General features: G+C 32.6%; 1 protein-coding gene across 6 annotated transcripts in view; it reads left to right on the forward strand.

Annotated features, from left to right (window-relative positions):
* LOC101710436 (AGBL carboxypeptidase 4) overlaps positions 1 to 24,794 on the forward strand; it is a 1,386,524-nt gene that overhangs the window by 217,624 nt on the left and 1,144,106 nt on the right. For all 6 annotated transcript variants that reach the window (XM_087214859.1, XM_021247946.2, XM_021247945.2 and 3 more), the window contains exon 3: positions 8,063 to 8,187. In XM_087214859.1, coding sequence (XP_087070985.1) covers positions 8,063 to 8,187 — 125 coding nt within the window. The remainder of the gene's footprint in view (positions 1 to 8,062; positions 8,188 to 24,794) is intronic.

Consider the following 24,794-nt stretch of genomic DNA (forward strand, 5'->3'; position numbering starts at 1 on the left):
GAAATTAGTGTATTTAGGAAGACTTTGCATTCTAATTCACTCTAGTAACCTTTTACTGGGACCCACCTCCCAAAGTGATGGATCTGGAGATTAAGGCCAATGTGTCTTTTTCTATATTTTTAAAAACAAACATTGCATTTTATCAGCCCTTATATCATTTTATTTGTGTTAAAATGTTATATCTTTTTTATCCTTTCACTTTTAATCTATTTACGTCTCTATATTTTAAGGTGATTTCTTATATAGATAGCATATAGTTTAGCCTTGTTTTATTAAACAATCTGGAAAGCTATACTTTTTTCATTACAGGATATATACTCCGTACAGTTAACAAGATTATTTATATAGTTAAGCTTTATCCTCAGTTGTTTCAAGACATCAAGGCAGCCACAACTGCCGGGAGTGATATGCTACAGATCACTATGGCCAAACCTAATTCACTTCCTCACGCTGATGAGGCAAGACCCCACGGGAAGAAAACAGGTGACAAGAAGGCATGATAAAATAAGGCCTGGCTGAGAAGAGGACTATCTGTCTTCCCACCCATCCACCAGAAAAACATCAAACATTGTCTCCTACAGACCCTAGCCTGTTCTCTGTTTCAATCAGAAATCCCCTTTTGGTTTCCTTATCTACACTATAAATAAAGGTGCTAAAGATACAAGCCAAGCTTTTTGTTTCATGAAGAGAAAGAGTTTTCCACGGCCTCAGCTATATAAACTTTACCATCATCTTTATCTTCTTATTCTCTGAGTTTCTTAATCTCTCACCATCATTTTTCACTCTGTAAACCCTTCAACCATGTGGGCTGTGGTACACAACAGCAAAACTAAAGATGTTTATGAAAGAGGACTACCAGAAATGCTTCAGAAAGTGGCAGGAACAATGGGATGAGTGTGTTCAAATTGAGGGGGAATATTTTGAGAGGCTCAGATGACAATATGTCTTTTACTATAATAATCTTTTTAAAAATTTTAAAGTCACCATGTTTTTGATCACAATTTGTAGTTATAGTTGGTATATACTCATGTTAAAATAACTCATCATTATATAATGGCCTTCTTGATCTCTTAAACTTTTTTTTAACTTATATTCTATTTAGTTTGATATCATAGCCATTTTCACTCTCTGTAACTGATTTCATGGAATATCTTCTTCCATCCCTTCACTTTAGGCCTGTGTGTGTCTTTTAAGTGAGTTTATTGTAAAAGGCGTACAATTTGATCTTTTTCCCCCTTGAATCCAGCTACTTTGTCTTATGATGGTGGAATTCAATTCCCTTTAAAAACTGTAGTAAAATACACATACATAATATTTACCTATAAACCCATTTTAAGTGTGAAGTTCAGTGGTATTGGATATATTTATAATGTTGTACAACCATTGCCACCATTCATCACTATAACTCTTTCCTTCATGTAAAATTGAAACTCTGTACCCATTAACACTCTCTGGTCATCCTCTGGCATCCACCATTCTGCTTTTTGCCTCTGATTTTTCCACTGCTCCAAGTACCCCAAATAAATAAAATCACACAGTATTTGTCTTTTGGTGAATGGCTTACTTCACTTAGCATAGTGCCCTCAAGATTCATCCATGTTGTAGCATATGACAAAATTTCTTTCCCTTTTAAGGCTGAATAATACTTCATTTTGCTTACCCATCCATCTATTTTTGTATATGCGGGTTGCTTTCACATTTTGGATTGTGAATAAAATTATTATGAACATGACTGTGTAAATATGTTATTGAGACCCTGCTTTCAATTCTGTTGCATATGTACTCTGAAATAGAATTACAGGGTCATATGGTAATTTATTTTTAATTTTTTGAGGAACCATTTTACTGTTTTCCACAGCAGTTGTACCATTTTATATTCTTACCAATATACAAGTGTTCTAGTTTCTCTAGTTCTTTTCTCTTTTTTCTTTCTCCTTCCCTTCCTCTCTCTTTTCATTCCTCCCTCCCTCCTTTCCTTCTTTCCTCCTTCTCTTCTTTCCTTCTTTTTTGATAGTACACAACTTCAATGTGAGGACCATTTAATTTAAAAGTACTAATTGGTAGATAACAACTTAGACTTGCCATTCTGAGAATTCTTCTCTGTTCTATCCTTTTTGTTGTTCTTTCTTCCTTTTCTTTTCTGTCTCCCTTTATGATTTGAAAAGTTTTTCTGTTTGTTCGGAAATGAAGTCTTTTCAGTTTTTGTGTAACTATTATAGGTTTTTTTCCTTTGTGGTTAATATGAAACTTACATAAAATATCTTTTAGTTGTAATAGTGTATTTAAAGTGATAACAGCTTCAATCACAAAATTACAATCCTATCCCGCATTCTTTGTTATTTGTTAGATTTCTTTTTATAATGCATATCCATTAATGAAATTTTTTGGTTATGTTTATTATTTTTATAATGTTGATAGTAGGTTTAGAATGTTTTATTAGGTAAGAATGCATTTAATGCCCTGATTAACTCATCATAAAGTTGAAAGATCATATATCAAACTATCATAATTTGGCATCCATATATATTTGTCTTTACCAATGAGATTTGTGTTTTCGTATGATTTTATGTTGTTTAGCATCTTTTCATTTCAACATAAACTTCCTTTACATTTCTTATAATTAGGGCTGGAATTGAAGAACTCCTTCAGTTTTTGTTTGAGAAAATCTTTATTTCTTCTTCACTTTTAAAATAGTTTGTCAATAGTAGTATTCTTGGTTGCTAGTTTTTCCTTTCAGCTCTTTGAAATATACCAGGCTATTTTCTCCTTGCTTGCAAAATTTCTGTGAGAAATCCACTGGTAGTTTTATAACAGTTACTGTGTATGTGATAAGTTGCTTTTTTCTTACTGCTTTTAATATGGTCTTTTTGTCTTTGACTTTTGAAAAATTAATTATAATATATTTTGGAACAGACTTGTTTAGTTTCCACTTATTTGAGGTCCTTTTGTCTTCAGAAATCCAAATGTTCATTTTCCTTTCTAGATTTGGGAAATGGTCAACTTTTTTTTCTTATGTAAGCTTTTCGTTCTTCCCCTTTTTCCTATTTTCCTTCTGAGGCTCCTATTTTACATATATTGGCTTGCTAGACTTTTCCTGTAGATTTGCTTCTTTTGTCCTGTAGGTTTGCTTCTTTTGTCTTTAATAACAGAATGATTTCAAATGACATTTGCTGGTTCTTTCTTCTGTTTGATTGACAGTACTTTTAAAGTTCGCAGTTGAACTTTTCAGTTGAGATGCTGTATTCTTCATCTCTAGAAGTTTGTAACAGTTTTTCAAAATCTCTGTTGAATTTCTAATTTTATTCATGTATCAGTGTCCTGATATCGTGTAGTTGTCAACTTGTGTTACACATTGAACTTCTTTAATTATTTTGAATTCTTTGTTAGGCAGTTCACAGATCTCCATTTATTTTTGGTTGGTTACAGAAGTTTATTTATTTTTATTTAGTAGTGGGTCATGTTTCCCTGATATTTTTGTGATCCTAGTAGTAGCCTATGTTGATGTCTACATTAAAGAAGCAGACACTTTTCCCAGTCTTTTCAAACTGGCTTTGGCAGAGAATTCCCTTCAGTAGTCAGCCTTCACTGAGTTTCCATGTCCATCAGTGGCCTGCTTGTGGAATCTGTGGGCTGGTAGGCCCAGTGCTGTGATTTACAAGTTAGCAGACCTTGTGCTGTGTTTTGAAGGGATAGGAATGCTACCTGGGATTGCAGGCTGGTTGTTGAGGTTCATCCTCTGGTTGTTGAGAGCCCACAACACTTTTCTGTGATCTTAGCTCCCTCCAGGTATCTAACTGTGTTGATTCTCTCAGTGTTCTAGGTGTGACAAAAATAGATTGCTCAGTTAGTACCCCCACAGATTCAGCAAGTCAGGAGCTCATTTCACTATTTCTCATGTGAGAAATTATAGTCTGGGGGATCTTCTCTGCCTTGCACAGTGCTGGTTTGGAAGGAGGGTGATAAGTGTATAGTGAAACTATTATTCTTATTATTTATTCTAATACATTTTATCAATTTTGTGTATGACCAGTGTTGTATAACCTAATATTTGGATTCTGGAGCTTTTGTAAAGGATCTCTGTCCATGGAGGGTTGTTAAGTGCTTGTAGGGCCATAAGAGCTAGGACCTCTTATTCAACCATCTCACTGATGTCACTTTTTTTCATTCTTGGTATCAATATGTGCTTTTTATCTTTATTTTTTTTTCTGAGTGAGCTTTGCTGGATCTTGTTAATATTAAAAATCTTTTTAAAAACAACCAACTTTGTATTTTAAATTAAGGAAGCACATTAAAAAAACTTTTTCTGTTTTTTTTCTATTTTCTTGGTTCTGCTTTTTATTGTTTGTTTTGAAAAAGCTTTACCTTTTTTTAAGCTTCTTTTAATAGTCTTAAATCATTGATTTTAAGCCCTATGTATAAATCAGTGAAAATCCGCCATCTATCTCTAGCTACATGTATAAACTTCTAAAACTATAAATATTCATCCTTCAATGGATTTAGCTGCATTTTACAATATTTTATTCCTGCATATTGAAAATAATTCATTAAAATATTTATTATTGTGATAAAGGAACATATACAATATATCAGTCCTTTGAAATTTGTAGAAACTTGCTCTGTAGATCAGCATATGATCAGTTTTGAGGTGTGTACTATGTTCATTTCGAATGAATTTAGATTATTTAGTCCTACAAGTGAAGTGCTTCATAAATAAATTTTAATTTTATGTTGTGTATTGTGTATATTTTTAAATGGTACTTTTAAATTGTCTCAGTTTTTCTGAATAATTTGGGGTTTTTTCATATTTAGTGACATTAGTGTGTTAAATTTTTTGCTAGGATTTTAGATTATAGCTTTTGTATTTTGAATATTTGTTTTTATGGTTATATAAATGTATATGATTTTAAGACTTTCATCTTAGAAAGTTCTTGGTATAATTACTCTTTTTAAAAACATGAAATATCCTTTCTAGTAATGTTTCTTAAAGTCTATCTTGTTTTATAAAAGGACAGCTATTCTTTGAACTTTCTTGTTAAAACTTTCCATCTTTTTATTTTCAGTCTTTCTGTGTACTCAAACGTAAAGTGTTGTTTACAAGCAACGTACAGTTTTTACATCCATAATAAATTTTTTGTCTTTTACTTGAAATATTTTATTATATATACTTAGGATACGTAGCATGATCTTTTGCTATACTTATAATATTTACACACATTGAAACGATTATCAAAGTCAAGCATATTAACATACATATCACCTAGTTACCTCTTTTTATATGTATATGTGTGGTAAGAACATCTAAAACAGTGATGGTGAACCTATGGCACACGTTATTGTTTTTCTTTAAAGACAAAAAATGTTAATGTATGAGTTGCTTTTTCTAAACTAAAACCTCAGTATTCAGGTTTAATTGCAGTATTGACATTTTGTGATAAATAAGTGGGTTTTGGGTTGCAATTTGGCATTTGGTCTCTAAAAGGTTCACTATCACTGACTTAAAATCTACTCCTAGCAGATTTTCAGTGTACAGTACAATATTATTAACTATAATCTTCATGATGTACATTAAATATCCAGATCTCCTCTTACTGCATATCTGCAACTTTGTACCTTTTGTCCTAAACCCCTCCCCATTTTCTCACCCAATCCTCCACCTCTGGTTGCCACCATTGTATTCTCTCTGCATGTGTATATGATTTCTTTTGTAAAGGACTGCACATGTAAGTGACACTATGCAGTGTCACTTTCTGTGTCTGGCCTGTTTTAGTATAATATGATCTAGGTTTTTACATTTTTGTAATAATTGTAATATTTAACTCATTTACATGTAACATATGGAGTGCTATATTTAGATTTAAAATCTGTGTTTTATGTTTTGTTTTGCTTTTATCCTATATATTTTAGAGTCTTATATGGTTTCTTTCCTTGCCTTTGTTTTAAATAGAAGAAAACTGGATGATACAGGGGCATTGTTAACTTATTTTCAAATAGTTATTTCCAGAAGGCCATGAACTGATACTTCTTTGAAATAATATTTAGTTGAAATGTTTCAGATAATATGAGGAAAATATTGCTTATGCACATATACATGTAGAGAATACCACTCATAAAAATAGTGAAGAACTTCGACAGAATATTCACAGAAAACCAAAGCCTAGAAGCTTATTATTCTTTGATAATGTAATGTTAGTGGACACAAAGACATTATCTGTTTGATTTCCTCTCTGACTTATTTGTAACACATAGTATATTACTTTTTGAAATGAATTACTGATTGGATGAATAAATGAACTGACTGTAGTTACCGTATATTTCAAAGAACAATGCAATGGACTCAGAAATCTTTAGTTTGAAATATTTTCCTGATGCTTTAAAACACAAACTTAGGTGAGAATTAAACATTTCTGGATTTCAGTTTACTCATCATTGGATCATCGTGAAGATTTAATAATATAAAGGTTGTCAAATTATTTTGAAACTGGACATTTTTAGGTTCATATGGTATACATAGCAGTAGCAATTTTAAGACATTTTATTTATCAAAACCTATTTATATTGTCCCAATATTAAAAAGTAAAAATCTGCTTTCTTTTGAATGGTGAGGTACACATAAATATTTAATTATCAGGCCATGAACACCTAAAGAAAAAATTAGTGGTACTTTTTTATTGTTTTAAGGATAATAATTTTATTAAACATTACTACTTATAATGTGCTCTTAATTTATATTATCTTTTTTACTCATAGTAGCTCTGTTAGATAGAGAGCTGTATGCTTAGTAATCAGAGCCATGTTACTTGAATTTAAGTACCAATTGTAACTTTTCCTTCCTTCTTCTTTATAACTTTGGATAAGTCATTTTATTTCTCTGTGTCTTCATTGTCTAATATGTACAATGGGAATAATAACAGTACCTATCTCATATGGATTGTTGTAAGGATCAAATAGGTTTGTACATTAGCAATTAGGACAATATGCTAAGAAACTGTGACATATCAGTATCTCAGAACTGCTAATTTTCTATTACAATTAATGTTTATAGTAACTGTATATTAATGAAAATTAATGTTAGATTCATTTAATTAAGAACAAATGTTCATATTTCAATTGATATAATCCTTTATTGAGAAAATAGAGATTGGAAGAAATTAAATGAATTTACTAAGGTCACTTAGTAAGTGGCAATACTAAAATTTAAGTCTAACTTAAGTCTTCTAACTCTGTGTTTACTATCACTGTGTAAAAATGTTTTGCCTTCTACAACAGAAGTTTTTGTAAATTTTGGATTAGTAGTTGAAAAATAATTGAGGGATATCTTTGGGAATTCCAAATACAGTTGAAAGAACAATTAAGATGAAGGTCTTTGATTCTCTTTTGTATTTTAATATAAATGCAAGTTTAACAGAAATGCAAGTAAACATATTGTATTGCTATCTGCAAGACAGTACTAACATTCTTTTTAAGGTAACTGTTAGTTCTGTTGGAGAAAATGGAAGTTAAGTTTCATGCTTGTAACTTTACCATTATTATTCTTATCTAGCAACTACTTCTGTTTGTTTTAGAACTTTACTGTACATATTCTTTAATTTATTCTGATAGGATTTTGGAATATAACAAGAACAATAGAAACTACATAGGCCTGTTGTGAGACTCAAGCAAGGGCCAATGTATTAGAGGTAGTTTGTATACCACAAAGCTTAATATATGTGAGTTATCATCCTCATTATTCTAACTAGGGAGCAGAAATTTGTGATTCTTTGCTTGGCTTACTGGGGTTTACAAGTTCAATATAGCATCCTAATCTGTCATAGACAATTGTTGTACAAAAAGGTCTGGGTTATAAGGGCCAGGCAAAGCTGCTTGCACGACAGCCTAGACTAGCTGAAATCCTTCTTTGCTTTGAGGTGATTTAGAGTTGGTGGCCTTATAGACTGCGTGCTGAACCTATTAGTTCTGCCTGATGATGAATGCCAATAACATAGTTCACAATATTTAAAGATTATGTAACACTAAGCTGCATGAACTTCTATTAAAAGAGAATTCTCTTAATTTTTATTACCAGGTAACCTTGGCCGGGTGGACCAGATCTCTGAGTTTGAGTATGATCTGTTCATTAGGCCGGATACCTGTAATCCACGCTTCCGAGTTTGGTTCAACTTTACTGTTGAAAATGTAAAAGAATCACAGGTGAGAGAAATAATGGCTGCCATCATGTAGTTTGGTAAGAAGAATATCCTTATTTTCTTTAATAATTATCAAAATAATGACTTATTAGAATATATTTTTGCAAGTCTATAACAATGATAGAATTTTGTTTCAAGAGATACAGAGAAATATGTAAGGTATGCTGACTTTTATTATCTGATGGTTATTAAATAATCAAATATTTTGTCTAAGAGTAAAGTATTTCTTATTGACTTAACCATTAGTATGATATGCTAGGGTTCCCTGAAGGACATTATAAAGAGACATTGGAAGTGAATTACTATTATGTTTACATAGGGTACCGTTCTTTTTATCCCTTCCTTATAAAGACCCTTGAGAAGCATTTCTCAGAGGCCTCAATTTTAGAAGCTGTTCTTCTCCTGTATTGTTGTATTTTTAAGACAATATTTAAAAAATAACTGCTCCTAAAAAAAAAAAACCAACTGCTCCTATTTTCCCTTTGCTTTAGCTTCTGGGAAACTGAGAGTCTATTTTACATTCTCTTTAGTGACTCTAGATAACTTTTGATTGTGTTTCTATGTACTAGGATTTTTAACATTGTAAATATAGTAATTTACCTTTAACCCTGATTTCTTCAGGTCTTCCATTGTCTTAGTTGATTTTTAAAAAAATTAATTTTATTGTACGTTTTAGGTATACAATATTTTCAAATCTTATTTTGCATGAAAGATTATTAATGAATAAACATTGATGAAAGTGTAATCCTAGGAAGTTACCACTCTGTTCTATTGAGGCAGCTGATCATGGAAGACTATGTGCAAAATTTACACACACTCTAATTTTATGATTATTTTAAGTAGATGAAGGATAGCCCTGTTACTCAGCATTTACCTTTTTCTTTTAGACATATGGGAAAAAGTGAGGAGTTTATTCCCCTCTTGAGTCAATCATTGGCTACCTTTTACCTGGTTACTTGCTTCTATTTCCCTGAGCTGAAACTTAAATCCTGTGTTAGGCATTGTCCCTGGAATTAGGGACTCTGAGTATTTCTCCACACAGTGCTGTTTGTCTCATGCTGGCTTCAGCAAAAGGGGAACAGAATGCAGCCACTCCATTTTACTATCAGTTATCTTAATTCTCTGTAATACAACTGACATAGGACTGGAAGTATATAATGATTACTGAAGTTTCAGGAATAACTGGAATAAATTAAATGTAGGAGAGATCTTTAAATTGTTCACTAAATAGACATATCACAATTTTAGGACTGGGAGAGAAAAAAAGTTAAAATAAACATAAGGAGACAACTTTAGTTCCTACTTTTGCTTCTTCGTTTTACTTACTCACACATGACAAAAGTTCCTTTGTTAATTTTTCACAATAATAAAATCATATTCCTTCTCTCTCATGACCTTAGGAGAAGCCAAATTTTACCTGTACAGGTTTGCCTAAACCTAGGATTGCCCTTATTATTACACAAAATAAGTCAATAATCCTCAAAATATATTTTCATGTTATTGAGTCTGGAGCGTTTAACTCACAGCACGAGGCTTGAAAATTTGAGCCCTCTATAAGGATCTCTTTCTGTCATGAGGTAAATATATACCTTCTCATTTTTCTTTCAGTGTCTTGTGTAATGTCAGTAACTTATAGTTGTCACATAAACATACTTTTGAAAAACAAACAATAATTCTGAAGTATAGTTAAATAATGTGAAATAAGAGAAACATTTCCTGAAAGCAATGTAATTTAGCAAAATATATAAATTCATTAAAAGATTAATTTTCTTCTATTTGCATAGTGGACATGTATGCTTTACTTTGTCTACTGCATCCAAGAACTTGTTATGCTTAGAAATGGGGCTGATTACTTTTCAAATAACAGAATCATGTATCCTCATTATGTCCCTTGCCAAATAATAACTTAGAAGTAGCTGTGAGATTACACTGTTTCTTTAACCTAGGGTTATATTAATTCTTGGCCTCTTTTTTCATTCACTGTAGTCTCTATAAAGATTATCTTTGTATAGCTTATACTTGTAAGGTGGGAAATAAAGGTGAGGTTCTTAGGGAGTTGAGGAAATGTGTTCCTTTAGTTACACTACATGAGGTAGTCTTTTGCACAAATTTTTCATGCTTTCCAAACTTTCTTGTTTACTCTTCTAGTTTGCTTACATGGATGATCTTTTTATTGTTGAAAATGTCACAGCCACAGTGTTAAAATTTGCACATTATATGTTAAAACTACACAGCCTGCATGGAAATCTTATCTGTCAATTAAACAAGCAAGTAACATGATGTATAATGAGTTATTCTCATAAGGGAGTTAGGCATGTTTTTGGATGCTTACTTTTGCAATTGTTAGAACTAATATTTTCTTCATCTCTCTGAGGTTTGTCTACATTTTCAGTGCTACCCCACTCTTGTTACACTTAGAAATCACAAATATGTTTATCTGGTATCCTGGAGCCTGATGCTTTATCAGCCTCTTTGGGCGGGCCACTGCCTCATCAACTGTAATCTCATTATATAGTCATGGAAATCTTTCTAAAAAAGGTATAAAATCTGCTGGAAAGATACAATATATATCCCTAGCTCACAGGATATTTGTTTTCATGGTTGTGTACATGGAAGAGAATGGTTTTACCATTAGTTTGACTTGTGAGGTCTGTTTTTATAATGTATCTTCCCATAATCTTCTTTCATCTCTCTCAATTTCCGTTAAAATGCGGCCTGCATAAATGTAATCTACTCAAGAACCTTATTTAGGGCTTGGTACTAGCAGACAAAAAATATTAGTTGTCATATACTGGGTCTATTAAATGAATGTTAAAAATTGAAGCACAGGTCTAGTTGTGGTTATTTTCCTTGATGTTTTTAGGAAGTGATCAAAGCTTGGAATATGTGGTGCTGTATCCCAGGAATGTATTAATCCCCAAGGATATAATATATCCCAGGGATATATTAACCCCCTAAAAAGTAGTTGTTAAGGAGTAAATTTGTAAGAGTTGATGAAAACTAAACATCCTGATAACTTTATAAAAAAGTAATTGTCTCTCTGAAAAACAGATATTAAATATTCCTATGTGGAAATTTATTGTTGATGCAACCAGAACATTTGTGTGATATGATAGCAAATCTTTCTATTTTAAATACTCATGATAAAACTTTAGCCAGTAAGGGTAAAGAAGTTGATATGCCTAGACTATTTAAATTGTTATTTTTCTTTATATTCTTTTAATCTCTGAATTTATCTTTCCCCTTTCTGCTTATGAAAGTAGCTAGTGCTCAATGTAGGAAATTTGGAAAATGTACATAATTATTAGAAGCAGACAACAAGAACACACACACATATGTATATACACAGGTCTTATGAGTATGAAGCAAGTGCTATTAACTTTTGGCATGTTTATTTCTAGGCTTATCTTATTTTCTGTTTTATTTCTGGAGCATAATTAAATCTGTAATGTATCTATGATTTTTATGCCTTGCTTCTAAAGAACCTTTCGTGGTTTATATCTTGATGTCCCCTCAAAGAAAGCTTCATGCACTCATAGGTGGGGCATTTGGGAGTGCCTGGATCACGGGTGTGAGATGTTGGATCAGCCCACTGATTGGTTTAGCATATTTCTGGGTGTGGACAATGGTTTTACTGAAGAGGGAAGGCCTACTCTGATTGTGAGTGGCACCAACATATTGTAGCCTGGATGGAATCAAAAAAGAAAGCAGAAGGAAGATGCTACTGCCTTCTGCTTGCTCTGCCATGGACTGTTTCTCCTCTGCCATGCACCTCTGCCATGCCACCCTACCTGACTACAAACTGAAACCTGTACAAACCTGTCAGCTAAAATAAACCTTTCCTCCTTTGACTTGTGGGTGTTGAGCATTTTGTCCCACCAACAAGAAATTAAATAAGACAAAACTAAAAGGTCATCACAAGCAATTTTGTGTCATTAAAACTTGATAAACATAGTTGTCCAACAGTAATTTATTTGGCCATTTCCTTCTTTTTAGGCATTAAGATTATTTTCTATTGTGTGTTGTTATAATAACACTGTAGTGGACATCTTTATGCAGAAAATGTGACCCCATTTCATTTTGCTTCCTTAGGACAAATCATATGATGGGAACTGATGAGGAAAGTAGATGTATATGATAAAGTGTATTTCTAAACTATTGCCCCATTTGTTTTCTTATCAATAGATGTCTTCTCTTGAATTTTGTGCTTGAATTATTTTATGAATTCAGATGTTTACATATCCAGAGAAACATCCTTTTTATTTCTCATTTTCTTTGAAACTTCACACAAATAAATTATGATGCTATGTATCAAGCTTCTAGTCATAAAGAAATTAATTGCTTTCCAGCAATGACATGAAATAACAAAACAGATTCATTTAATATTTTGGCTTTTTTTTGAGTATATAATCCTGTTTTATCTAGGTATGCCAACAGGTCATCCTCTGAGTTATGAAAATGAGTATGATGAAGTATTTCTTGAGCCAGGTGTAGTGGTATACATTAGTAAGCTGAGGCAGGAATAACACTTGAGCTCAGGACCTCAGTTCCATCCTGGGAAATATAGTGACATCTTATCTCTTTAAAAAATAAGTATGTCCTGGATTTCTATAAGGAGAAATGTAGCTTAAACACGCACACACACACACACACACGCACGCATGCACACACACTCTTATATATCATGTGTTTAAATTTGAGTTTAAAATTGTAGTGCTAGAAAACTGTTACTGTTTCCATTCTGCCTTTACTCCTTATCTTCCTCGTTTTTGCTGCTCCTCCTCTTTTCAAAATCCGCTATCACTAATTATCCTCATCATGATAGGCAAAATATAGTGGACTCTTGTTAGACAAAGCTTAAATCTACCACTAACAGATTATGTGACCTTGGGAAAGTTATTGATCTATTTATATTATCAATTTCTATATGTACTCAATAAGAGTAGTAGTATTTAATGGTGTTGAAAGCTAACAGTAGTATTAAGATTTATGTAAGAATTACATGTGGCAATGCATATAAAACATTAGAGCTAATGCTTGGTAAATAAAACTATTTAATAAATGTTAGCTCTTAATGCTATGCTTATAATCTCCTACAAAATAGAACAGAGATTCTCATTTTCTCTGTTATTCAACTTTCTGTGGTAATAGTCAACATTTACTGAACATTTTCATGTTGCAGATATTATTCTAAATCATTTATATTAATTACTTCATTTAATCTTCAGTCCTTTGAGGTAACTACTATTACCACCCATCCCATATTACAAATGAAGGAATTGAGGAACAGAAAGAATGAATAGCTTGCTGAAGGCCCCATAATTAGTAAGTAGTATATCTAGGATTTGTACTTCAGTAGTCACTGTTAGAAATTTTCACTATATAAAATTTGAGAAACATAGATAAATACTGGGAGCAGGAAACAACAAAAACAACACCCTCAAAATCATAATCCTCATACTTAGAATTACTATGAAAGTTTTTGACATATTTAGTTCTGAGTTTTTTATTTTCTATTTGTTTTTGAAATAGATCATTTTCTTTCTTCAGAGATTATTGTCTTAATCTCTTTTTTTTTTCTACTGGCTCTTAAAATATCATCCAAAGTGGAAAAACCAATAGCTAAAAATTAGTACCTAATCACACTAATACTTATACAAATCTAGAATGAGAAAGGAACTTCTTTATCTAATCAGGAAATTCTTCCAAGAATCAAGATCAACTATGAAAGTGGTGAATCTTTTAAAGCATTCACTTTGGGGAGGGGATTTAGCTCAGTGGCACTGTGCCTGCCTTGCAAGGTCCTGAGTTAGATCCTTGGTACTAAAACAAACAAACAACAACAATAACAAAAAACAAAATAAAGCATTCACTTTAAAATCAGATAAGAAAAGGATGATCTTATTAATATGTGATCACATTTATATGGGGATGTTAATACAGCATGATAAAAAGAAATCAATGGTAATGGCTAGAAAGACAGAAGCATAGTTGTAATTATTTGCAGTTGCATGATTGTTTTAAAAATCAAAAACAATCTACAGGCTATTAGAACTAAAAAAGAACTTAGCAGGGTTAAAGAATATCATATCAACATGTATACCATGATCTGAACTTTTTCCTCAAAATTGATTTATTGTAATCCCAACTGCATAAGTGATAGTATTAGGAGATGGTGACTTTAGGAGGTAATTAAGAGATGGGACAGGGCCTCCTAAAGGATTGTTGCCCTTAAAAAGTGGCCCAAGATGGTTACCTTTCCTTTTTCATCGTGTTGGAACACAGTGAAAATTGCTCTCTGTGAAACAGGAAACAGACCCTTACCAGATTTGGAATCTTCCCATTCCTTGATTTTGGGCTTCTTAGCTTCCAGTATTATGAGAAATAAATGTTTGTTGTTTGTATGCTTCCCTATGTATGACATTTTATTATGGCACACTGAACAGATTAACACAATGTATAATTTAGTAATTTTCTCTTATATCAGCAATAGTAAACAATAATAAACAATATAATAAGACAAAAATTCCATGTAACATGGAAATCAAAAGTTAAGATACCTAAGAGTAACAGGGATGTGACCTTTATGGGAAAAAGTGTCAGACATTGTTGATGGGCTATCATAATCAAGGCAGAAAAAATATGATTGTGTTTAAGGAATTTGCATTCTAGATGTGTGGTTGGGAACAAGGAGACAGACAAAAAATAATATAAGCAAATAAGTAAATCAATTAAGTAGTAAATTAGAATGTGATAATTGCTATGAAAAAAGGAGAAGAGAATGAGAGGGGTGTAGAGGAGAACAAATTGAATACTCATGATGGTAAGCCTCCTTGGAAAAGGTTGTGATCAAATACAAACAAGATAGGGACAATTGTGATACAAATATCTGGTAGAAACTTCCTGAAAGGGAGAATAGCCATTGCCCTAAGCCAGCAACCTCATTTGGGAATATTCCAGGCTTTTTGGAGGTACAGCAAAGAAGCCAATGTGATTAGAGCTAAGTGAGTAAGGCAGAAAGTAGTAGAAAATGAGTTCAAAGAACTATGTATGTGACAAAGCAGAGATGAGTGTGGATTACAGTGATGATTTTATTAGATCTGGTTTGCCATTGTAGAGACATTGTCTTATGCTCTGAGATACAAAAAATTAGAGGTTTTAACCTAGTAATCACATGATACACCATGTCATAAAATTACTCTGGTTTCTTGGCTGAGAATAGAATCTAAAGATAGTGCAATCCAAAGTTAATAACAGGAAAACAGCAGTTAGGAGACTTTTAAAGTAATCTAAGTGAGAGATGATAGTGGCTTGAACCATTGTGGTAGCAGTTTAAGTGGTGAGAAGTGGTTAAGGATACAGCCAAGGGATTTCCTGATGTGTTTTGTATAGATATATAATAAAGCTGTTAAAGATGACATTACTGTTTTGACACACATATTTGGAATGGTAAAGCTATCTTATTTTCAAAGATAAGGAAGGTTGCTAGAGGAGTAAGTTTTGAAAGGAAGATGGAAGTTTAATTTTAGACAGGTTAAATATGAAATACCTGTTAGATATTCAAATAAGCTACTGCATAGACAGTTGGATGCATGAGTCTAGAGAGTGAGAAAGAAGTCAGGATTGGAGATAACACATTCGGAAGTTGGTGGCATGTAGACAGTATGTAAACAAGAAACAAGATTATATTACTAACAAAGTATTTATAGGTAAAGAATATGGGCCGGGGATTTAGCTCAGTGGTTCCGCTGCCTGCCTCACAAGCGCAAGTACCCCGAGTTTGATCCCTGGTACCAAAAAAAAGGAGATTAGGTAGAGAACAGGACCCAGAACCCAGAAGCAGTCCCAAGGATTTTCTGACCAAGGAACCAGCAAGTGAAATAGGGGGGGAAAAAAAAGGATTGTAGGTAGAAGGAAATCCAAGAGCTTGCCCTGAAAGGCAAGTAAAGAGTTTTTGAAGGAAGAGTGAGCAGTACAGTGTACCCCTGAAATTCGTGGGGGTTACATTCCTAGGGGGCCTTAATTTTAGAAAACCGCAGATTGCAACTATGGTCAGAAAAATGCATATCCATACCTATTTTTATAGTTTAAGCCCTAAATATGCCATGTCTCCAGCAGTTATGTAATTTAATTTAATAAGATATTGTATTAATTAATACTGGGGTCTTTGGGCAGTATCTTAGGGATCCTAGGGCTCTAAGAAAAAGAAATGGAGAGCTCAAGATAGCTACACATGGTGCAGTAACCTGTTATGATGCAAAAATGCTGGTGCATCTGCTGGAGATGGGTTACCAGGCAGCAATCAGCAGCAAGGAGAGCTGAATAACACTCTCGAATTAGTTACTTGCAAACCTCCCTCTGAAGAAACAATTGTGGAGGATATTTGCACTGCGAAATTGCAGGAGTTTCCATGAATAATTGTTAGTTAGGTTTTAAGGAAAAAAATCTGAGAATGACGAGGCTGTGAACTCTGAACTGGGACTTTGCGGGGGTATACTGTACACCATATAAATGCTGTTCATAATTCAAATAAATATGATGTGGATTCAGGATTGATTATTGTATTTGGGAATATGGTGGTCACTGATGATTTTGACAAAGCAGTTATGTTAGAATGCTAGAGAAGGCTTAAGAGATTGGGAAGAGGAGATTGGAGATATCTAGTACACAAAACTTTTCCCCCCAGAAGTTTGCTTCAGAGGGGAACAAAGCAATAGATGGTAGCTGATAGAGGAAGGAGGAACAAGAAAAAAGTGATTAGATGGGTGAAACACCATGCTTATGTCATGATTGGAAAGACGTAGTGCACAGCAAATGATGGAGAGAGAATAGGGGTAATTTCTGGAATGATGTTCTTAAGTATTAAGCAGAGATAGTTTATAAATTGAGGGATTGACTAGATAAGCGTACGAATATTATTGTATAGAAAAACTTTGGATGAAGGAGAAAGTTGGAGCAGATACTGTACTAGGGAGTGAGAGATGTAGTGAAAGTAATCTGTGGAGATTTTCTTTTTGCTTCAGTTTTCAGTTCTTTCTGAAATAGGCAAGGTCATCAGCTGAAGTTGCTAGGAATACGTTGTGGACTGGAAGTAAAACAAGTTGCAGCATAGTTGTCAAGGAGGGCAGAACAGTAAATGAGCTTGGTGAAATAATATGATTTCTGGCCAATAAAAATGCAATTATTGAAATGTACAAACAGCTTTAAAGGCGTAAAAACTAGTGTGAGCATGTTTGTTTTGTATCTATCTTGTTTAGTTACAAGGCCGCATATGAAGAGTAGGAAGAAAGTTTAACTATAGTTGCTTTTTTTTTTTTCGAAAGCATCATTTTATTTTATTATTATAGTTTTATTTTTTACACTCACTTGCTGAGTTATAATTTTTAAACAACTAGATTAAAATATACCACAATAAAAATATGAAACATTTCTATCACTTTAAAGAATTGTATCCTTTAAATTCTTGCCATCAATATGTAAGAATTTCCACTTTGTTAATTTTTATATTTTCTATTTCTCTTGTCATATTTATGTTTTGATTAAATCCTTGAATTAACTTATAATAATCAAACATATTAATAATATATTAATAATTATGTAGAAACCTTGCCTGAGAATTCCTTTATCTTTGCATTTCTAAGTATTCTTCTGTTGATTGATTTTTTCCACAACGTTTCAGTAGATCACACTTTTTTGCTTCTTTTGCATATGTAGTAATTTTTTATTAGATGGGAATTGTGGTTATTGTCAGATTCTTAGATTTTTTTTTTTTGCTTTAAAAATTGTTGATTTTTTTTTTCTGGCAGGCAAGTACTTGTGGAACAGCTTGAACCTTTTTTGAGGCTACTTTAAAGTTTTGTTACGGCAATTCCAATGCAGTGATGGCAGTTTAGCCCTACTGCTCAGATACAACCATTCTGGAGTACCTACTACATGTTGCAGATGTCCAGTGGGGTCTCTCTAAAACATCTACTCTCTCAGCAGTTTTCCAAATACACTCAGTAAACATTTAAAAGACATGAGCCATTAGGTAATTTTGTCAGTGTTCAGACATTATGGAATATACTTACACAAACTGTTTACTTAGGTAATATGATCTTCTCAATCACAGCCTTATGTGACCACTGTCTTATGTGAAACTCATTGTTAATTGAAACATTGATATGTGACATGTGACATTATTACTTATTACTGACACTCTATTGGAGAGTAGATCTCTTAATCTGATTCTTTTTAACTGCAAATTTTTACCCATTGACCATCTCCCCAGCATCTCCTGCTCTCAAGCCCCTGGTAACTACTACTCTACTTTCTATCTCTATGAGTTCAGTTCACTTAGTTTCCACATGAATCAGATCATGTTGTGTATGTCTTTTAGTACCTGCCTCATTTTGCTTATCATACTGTTCCCCTGGGTTCATCTATGTTGTTGCAAATAACAGGATTTTCTTTTATAAAGGCTGAATAGTATTCTGCTAGTATATATACACTACATTTTATCTAACCATTCATTTATTAATGGACATTTAGGTTGATTCCGTATCTTTGCTATTATGAATAATGCTGCAATAAAATTGGGATCTTTTCAATGTACTGACTTCATTTCCTTTGGAGCTGTGCTCAGTATTGGAATTGCTTGTTCATGGTAGTTCTTATTTTAATTTTTTGAGTTGATTCCATACCATTTTCCTGGTGACTATAATAATTTACATTCAAAGCAAGAGTGTGCAAGAGCTCTCTTTTCTTCAATCCTTAACAACACTTGTTATTTTTATTCACTCCTTAACACTTGTCATTGTCTTTTTGGTAATAGCCACCGTAACAGGTGTGAGGTGCTATTTCATTGTGGCTTTAATTTGCATTGCCCTGATGTTGAGCTTTGTTTTCCATATACCTACCTATTCGCCATTTGTATGTCTTCTCAGTTTGAAGGAGCTGCCTAGCACCATGATCTACTGGAATAGTTCTGAATCCTGAGTCTGTTGGAGAAGTTTTGAACCCTTGATCTACTGGAGCTGTGGGCTGGTCTGAAACCTAGAGAATCTGGTCCAGAGAGTCTGGCTTGGAGTTGGATAGGCCTAGAGCTTATATCCTCATGGGCCAGCCTTGAGGCTGCATCCATGGGTGCTGCTTGATAACTGGCCTGGTGCTGAGCTTGGGTTCACTGGGGTGAGCTGGGTAGTGGGGTATTTCTAGAAATTAACAGTGAAACTGAGAGCAGATTTTGGCTGTGGGATACTGCCTTGCAGTAGAGAAGGGTTGGAGGTTTAGTCCTCAGATGCTCTGTGGTATCTGGGATTATGGAAACCTGAGACTGGGTTTTACTGGATGGCTCAAGTATTGGAATTTGAGACAAACAAAATATATTGTTCCTTTCCCTCTCTTTTCTCCAAATAGAGGGCAGGCTGTACTGCCAGGGTTTTGAGGGCATTGTGGCATGAGTAAAATAAATATGTTGTTCTTACTCTCTTTAATGCATCTTTTCTTATTTTGGTGCTATGCCAAAGTACTATAATCTCTCACTTGTTTTCCTTAGTTCTTGTGAGGGTATTCTTATTTTTTGATAATTATTCAAATGATGTTTTTGTTGGGGAAAGAGTACTAGAAATCCCTCTTCTGCCATCTTGTTGATATCAGCCCCCCCCCCAAAAAAACAGGCCTCAGTATTTGTTATCAATTTAACGATTATGTTCTTAGAGTAACATGGTGACTTTCTTTTACTGAAAATATTATGTGGCATAGGAGACTGAACCACATTCACATATATTTAATTATATCACTAATCTAAATAATAATACTATTAAGTTATTATTAATTAAGAAAAAAGAGAATCATCAAGGTTATGTAATTAGCTAAAAGGCGAGACTGTAGCCACCTGTGAAAACTTAATATTCTTCTAGCATTCTGCTCTCTTTTTGCCTTTTAGCCTCTATATTCATGTACTTCATCTTAAAAATGTATATTTTTTCTTTTAGATGAAATATTTGAGGTTCAGAATGATGAAGTGATTGACTCAAGGTTATATATCTAGTTTATGGCAGAGCTGACCTTAGATTCCAATCCTCTTGCTTTTCATGCTACTGTGCCCCTTCTTTAAGGTGTGCTCTGATTTTTATTTTAAATATGTATGCTCTTTTAATACTTTTATCTCATAACTCATACATGGTAGGGACCTTGCTAGTCCTTTTCTGGTGATGTCCCATATACAGATTTTGGCAAACAATTTTGACTTTAAAAATTAATATAGCAAACCCAATTTTATACCAGTATTCCTCTTGTTTCACTAGTTCTGTTGCTCTAGTAAATTATATTACAAGAAGAATGCAGAATAATTACATTTGGTGTTGATACCCTGTTATAACTTAGCCAAGTAATTGATTATAATATATTTGTATAAATTATTTTCAATTTGTAATATCTAAAACAATTCAGGTAATAATCTAATCCAGGAATTTTAATTTGTAGTTCTTAGAATACAAGATTTGACTTGATTCATGAATTTTCTCTTTAAAATGTGGAAATATAGTATAATTAACCCTGTGTCATTAAGTGAAAATACTAGTGTATAAATGCACAGGATAATTAGACAACCAAATATAGAAGCATTTTTTCCTTCTTTTTTTTTCTCTTGCTTTTTCACTCAAAGTAAAATGTCGTATTTATTAAACACAATGTTTGATGATCCAACAGTATTTATTATGTCATATTACAAAAGCATGTCTCAATGCAGTGGCTATGATTGGCTAATTTATCTTTGCATCTGAATGATATTGATTGATTTCGTTAAAAATTCTTGATTAGTTGTTTAGATGTTCTTAATTATCCAATTCCACTAAAAAAGGAAAGAAGAAAGTTGAGAGCAAGGAAGCTGAGCTACTTTCTCTCACTGAATTTATGAGTATGTAATGAATGCTTACACTGCAACATGAAAGAGAGACTAGAATTAAATAGTACTAAATTTAAATTCAAGCTTAGCTACCTTCTAGTTGTTGACTTTCAGTTTGTTACCTAACCTGAGTCTTAGTTTGCATATGAGGTAGTATTAGTTGAAATCATTATTTTTTAAATAAATGAGTAATTACAATTATTAAATTTGAAATTAAATTAGTGATCATGCAGCAAAATTTATGATATATTGCATAATTTCAGAAACTATTGAATTGATTCAAGGGTATTTATTAAGCACCTAATATCTGCAAGGCATTGAAAATATAATGACACAAAAGATGTTGTCGCTATGGTAAAATTTTAATGAGGAAACAATGATAAGAAAAGAAACATAAAAAACATTAATTGTATTTATTGTTAAGTTTTGGAGGTAAGTAACCTTATTTCTAAACAAAATTAGTATTTTTGATACTAAGGTGGTAATACTGATCCTTACTTGTCAGGCTCAAGTGATTCTATATCAATCAGAAAACATTTTTGATTGAATATTGTTTATTGAATAAATAAATATTGATAAAAATGGAGTGTGGCTACAGAGAGTAGTTTTATTTATCCACTAAATATTGTTAGATTCACTGCCAATCAAGGAATTGCATGTAGTAGTCTCTGTTTGCACTTCTAGAGCATAAACTCTAGCAATGACCATGAATCAAGTACACAAACCCCTACAAACCAGTATATAAAATAGTATTAATACTAGTAATATAACTAAATGATTTTGAAAGCTTAACACTTTTAATTTGGCCAGGTATCAGGGAATAGATAGTGGAAGGCTTCAAAGGGAACATAGTGCTTGATTCTAACCTTAAGGTTAGTCTTGTTACAGGAAAAACTCATCTTAGTCAAATAAGTATCATAAACCTGTTATAATAGCCAAAATCTTCAGTGTAATAGTAAAATAAGTGGTAAAAATACAATCAAATCACATCATGCCACTGATTTATGTAAAGCAGAACAAATCTTTGCGTTTTTGTTAAGATTGTAAAGTTGACCTCAGAATGTAGAAGTCATATTTCACCCTTCATTGTGCCTTAGCATCAGTGCTAAGTCATGTGACATGACATGCTTAGTTGTTTAGGAGGAAAACTAACATGAGCTTCATATTAAGGGGTCCCAGGCTGGATTTTTTTCATCTTTGTGTGCGGTTACTAACTGCTGAACAATTACAAAAAGGACCCAAATTTAGACTGGAAACTTATTGTGATATAAACTTATAAATATTGCTGTTGCAATATAAATAAAACACAGATGTAGAAAGTGAAAAAGATCTTTATGCAAATGAAACTGGGTACTAGAAACAGAACATCTTAGGCTAGAGGATTCTTAAAGTTATGGATTCTTGGCTGATCTACTGCCAAAAGAATGAGAGATTGATATTTAAATTTTATGCTAAGTTTCATGGCTAGTCTAAGCATTGCTTTGGCAGAACAAAAGCAATAAAATCTTAAGGAAAAGGCAGTGAAACTTTTATAGACTTTGATTTGCTGAGTGTATGAGAAAATCTTTGGAGTCTAACCAGCTGTACAATCAGAGGGTTTTATTATGCTTCCTTATGAATCTAAAATGGCCCAAACTGCTTGGAGCCTGCCCTACTTTTGTATTCACTTTTGGATTTCACCTAGCTTTCTTATAGCATTGTGTAGGTTGACAAGCTAAACACTTATGATTCTTTAGTTTTGAGCTCCAGTTTCATCATACTCTGTTTTTCTCTGCCTACCAGACACTTTCGCATCAGTATTGAAGAACAACTTTTCCTCAAGTTTGCATCCTCTTTTAAAAATTTAATTTATTACATGATCCATTGTCTTCTTAATCACATAAACTAAAAATCTGAGATTCATCCTTGATGAATCATTCATTATTCATGTTGTCTCTTCTATCTGGAAGGCCTTTATTTATTTATTTATTTATTTATTTATTTTCCCTTACCTCACAAACCCCATAGGATATGGATAAAGTCACTCTTCTGGGAAGCTTCTCCTAACTTCCAGGTTGTACTTTCAGACCTGCCATTTCTGTTGCTAATACAGTATGAATTTCACGTGATTGTTGTACTCCATGGCTTATAGGTCATTCTTTATCCCCATATTTTAACTACTTTGTATTAGAGACCAAGACTTGGTGACTTTTTATTCAAATTTCTATGAAATACAGCTTATTGTTAGGTTTGAATGAACTAGTACTAGGATAAAATAAGGACCTATTTGCTATTACTGCTTAATATTATTTTGGTTTCCTCAATACTTCTATATCATAGAAGACTAGAGGCTTCCCTCAGAGCAATGTCAAGAAAGGATTGTAAAAAATATAAGATTTATATAACATCTAGAGTCTCATAAAATAATATAAATAATTTCAGATTTCATTTTAAAACCACGTCTTTATCATAAACCAGGAAAATCTAAACTTGAAAGAAAGAAATCAATCAATAAACACCAACATTGGTGTAGCACAAGTGTTATAATTATCTGACAATTTTTAAAAAACAGTTATAATAAAAATATTTCAACAAGCTATTCTTAAACAAATGAAAAAAATTTCAGTAAAGAAATAGAAGATATAGTGGTTGGAGTATAGCTCAGTGGTAGAGCACTTATGTAGCATATTCAAGTACCTGGGTTTGATTCCCAGCATTGCAAAATGCAAAAGAAAAAGGAACATATAAACATTTAAAACTGGAAAATACACAAATGAAATAGAAACAGTACCATCATTCAACAGAGGTCAGTCAACACTCCACATATCAAGCATGTTCTTTTCACTCCATGCATATTCTTTTCTAGTGCCTAAGGCACATATATGTGTATATACTTTTTACTGCAATATAATACAAACCTCAACAAATTTCAAATAATTGAAATTATGGAACATGTTCTCTGACCCTAGTAGTTGAGATAAGCAACATATAGAGGTCAAGAACAGAAAAAGAACAGAAAGATTTCTAAGCATTTGTAACCTGAACAATGCAATTCCAAGTGATTTGTCAGTCCAAGAGTTGGACACAATGAAATATCTCACTGAACTGAATGAAATAAAAATACAATATGTCCAAATTTGTGGAATTTAAGCTAAAGCTGTGCTGAGAGGAAGATTTATAGCACCAAATCCTTATATTAGAAAAGAAAGTCTAAATGATATGAACATCTTCACCTTAGGTAACCAGATAAAAAAGAAAAAATTAACCAAAACCAACCACAGACAAGAAATTATACAGAGGAGAAATCAGTGAAATTGAAAACAAAAAAACAGCGAAGAAAATCAATCTAATAAAAATTGAGTTTTTTGAAAAATAAGAAAAAACAATAAAAGACACAAAGACTAAGAAAGAGATGAATAAAGACACAAAAAGAGAAGACAAATTATCAATATCAGAAATGAAATAGGCATACTACCATAGATCCTGAAGATATCATGAAGGAAGTACTATGAAGAACCGGACACACATAAATTTGGCAGCTTAATTGAAATAGAGTAATTCCTTGAAAAGTAAAAACTGCCACAACTCACTGAGTATGAAATACTCAAAATAATTTTGAAATACTCTTTTGAAGTAATTTGAATAGCTTCATAATCATTAATGAAATAGAATTTGTAATTTTAAAACTTTCAAAAAATCCTCTAAAGGAAAATTTTAGATCCAAATTATTTCACAAAATGTTTGAA

This window comes from Heterocephalus glaber, unplaced genomic scaffold (genome assembly GCF_053883595.1).
Source record: "Heterocephalus glaber isolate CG9 unplaced genomic scaffold, H.glaber_assembly_v1.0 deba00001451, whole genome shotgun sequence".
NCBI classification, from domain to species: Eukaryota; Metazoa; Chordata; class Mammalia; order Rodentia; family Bathyergidae; genus Heterocephalus; species Heterocephalus glaber.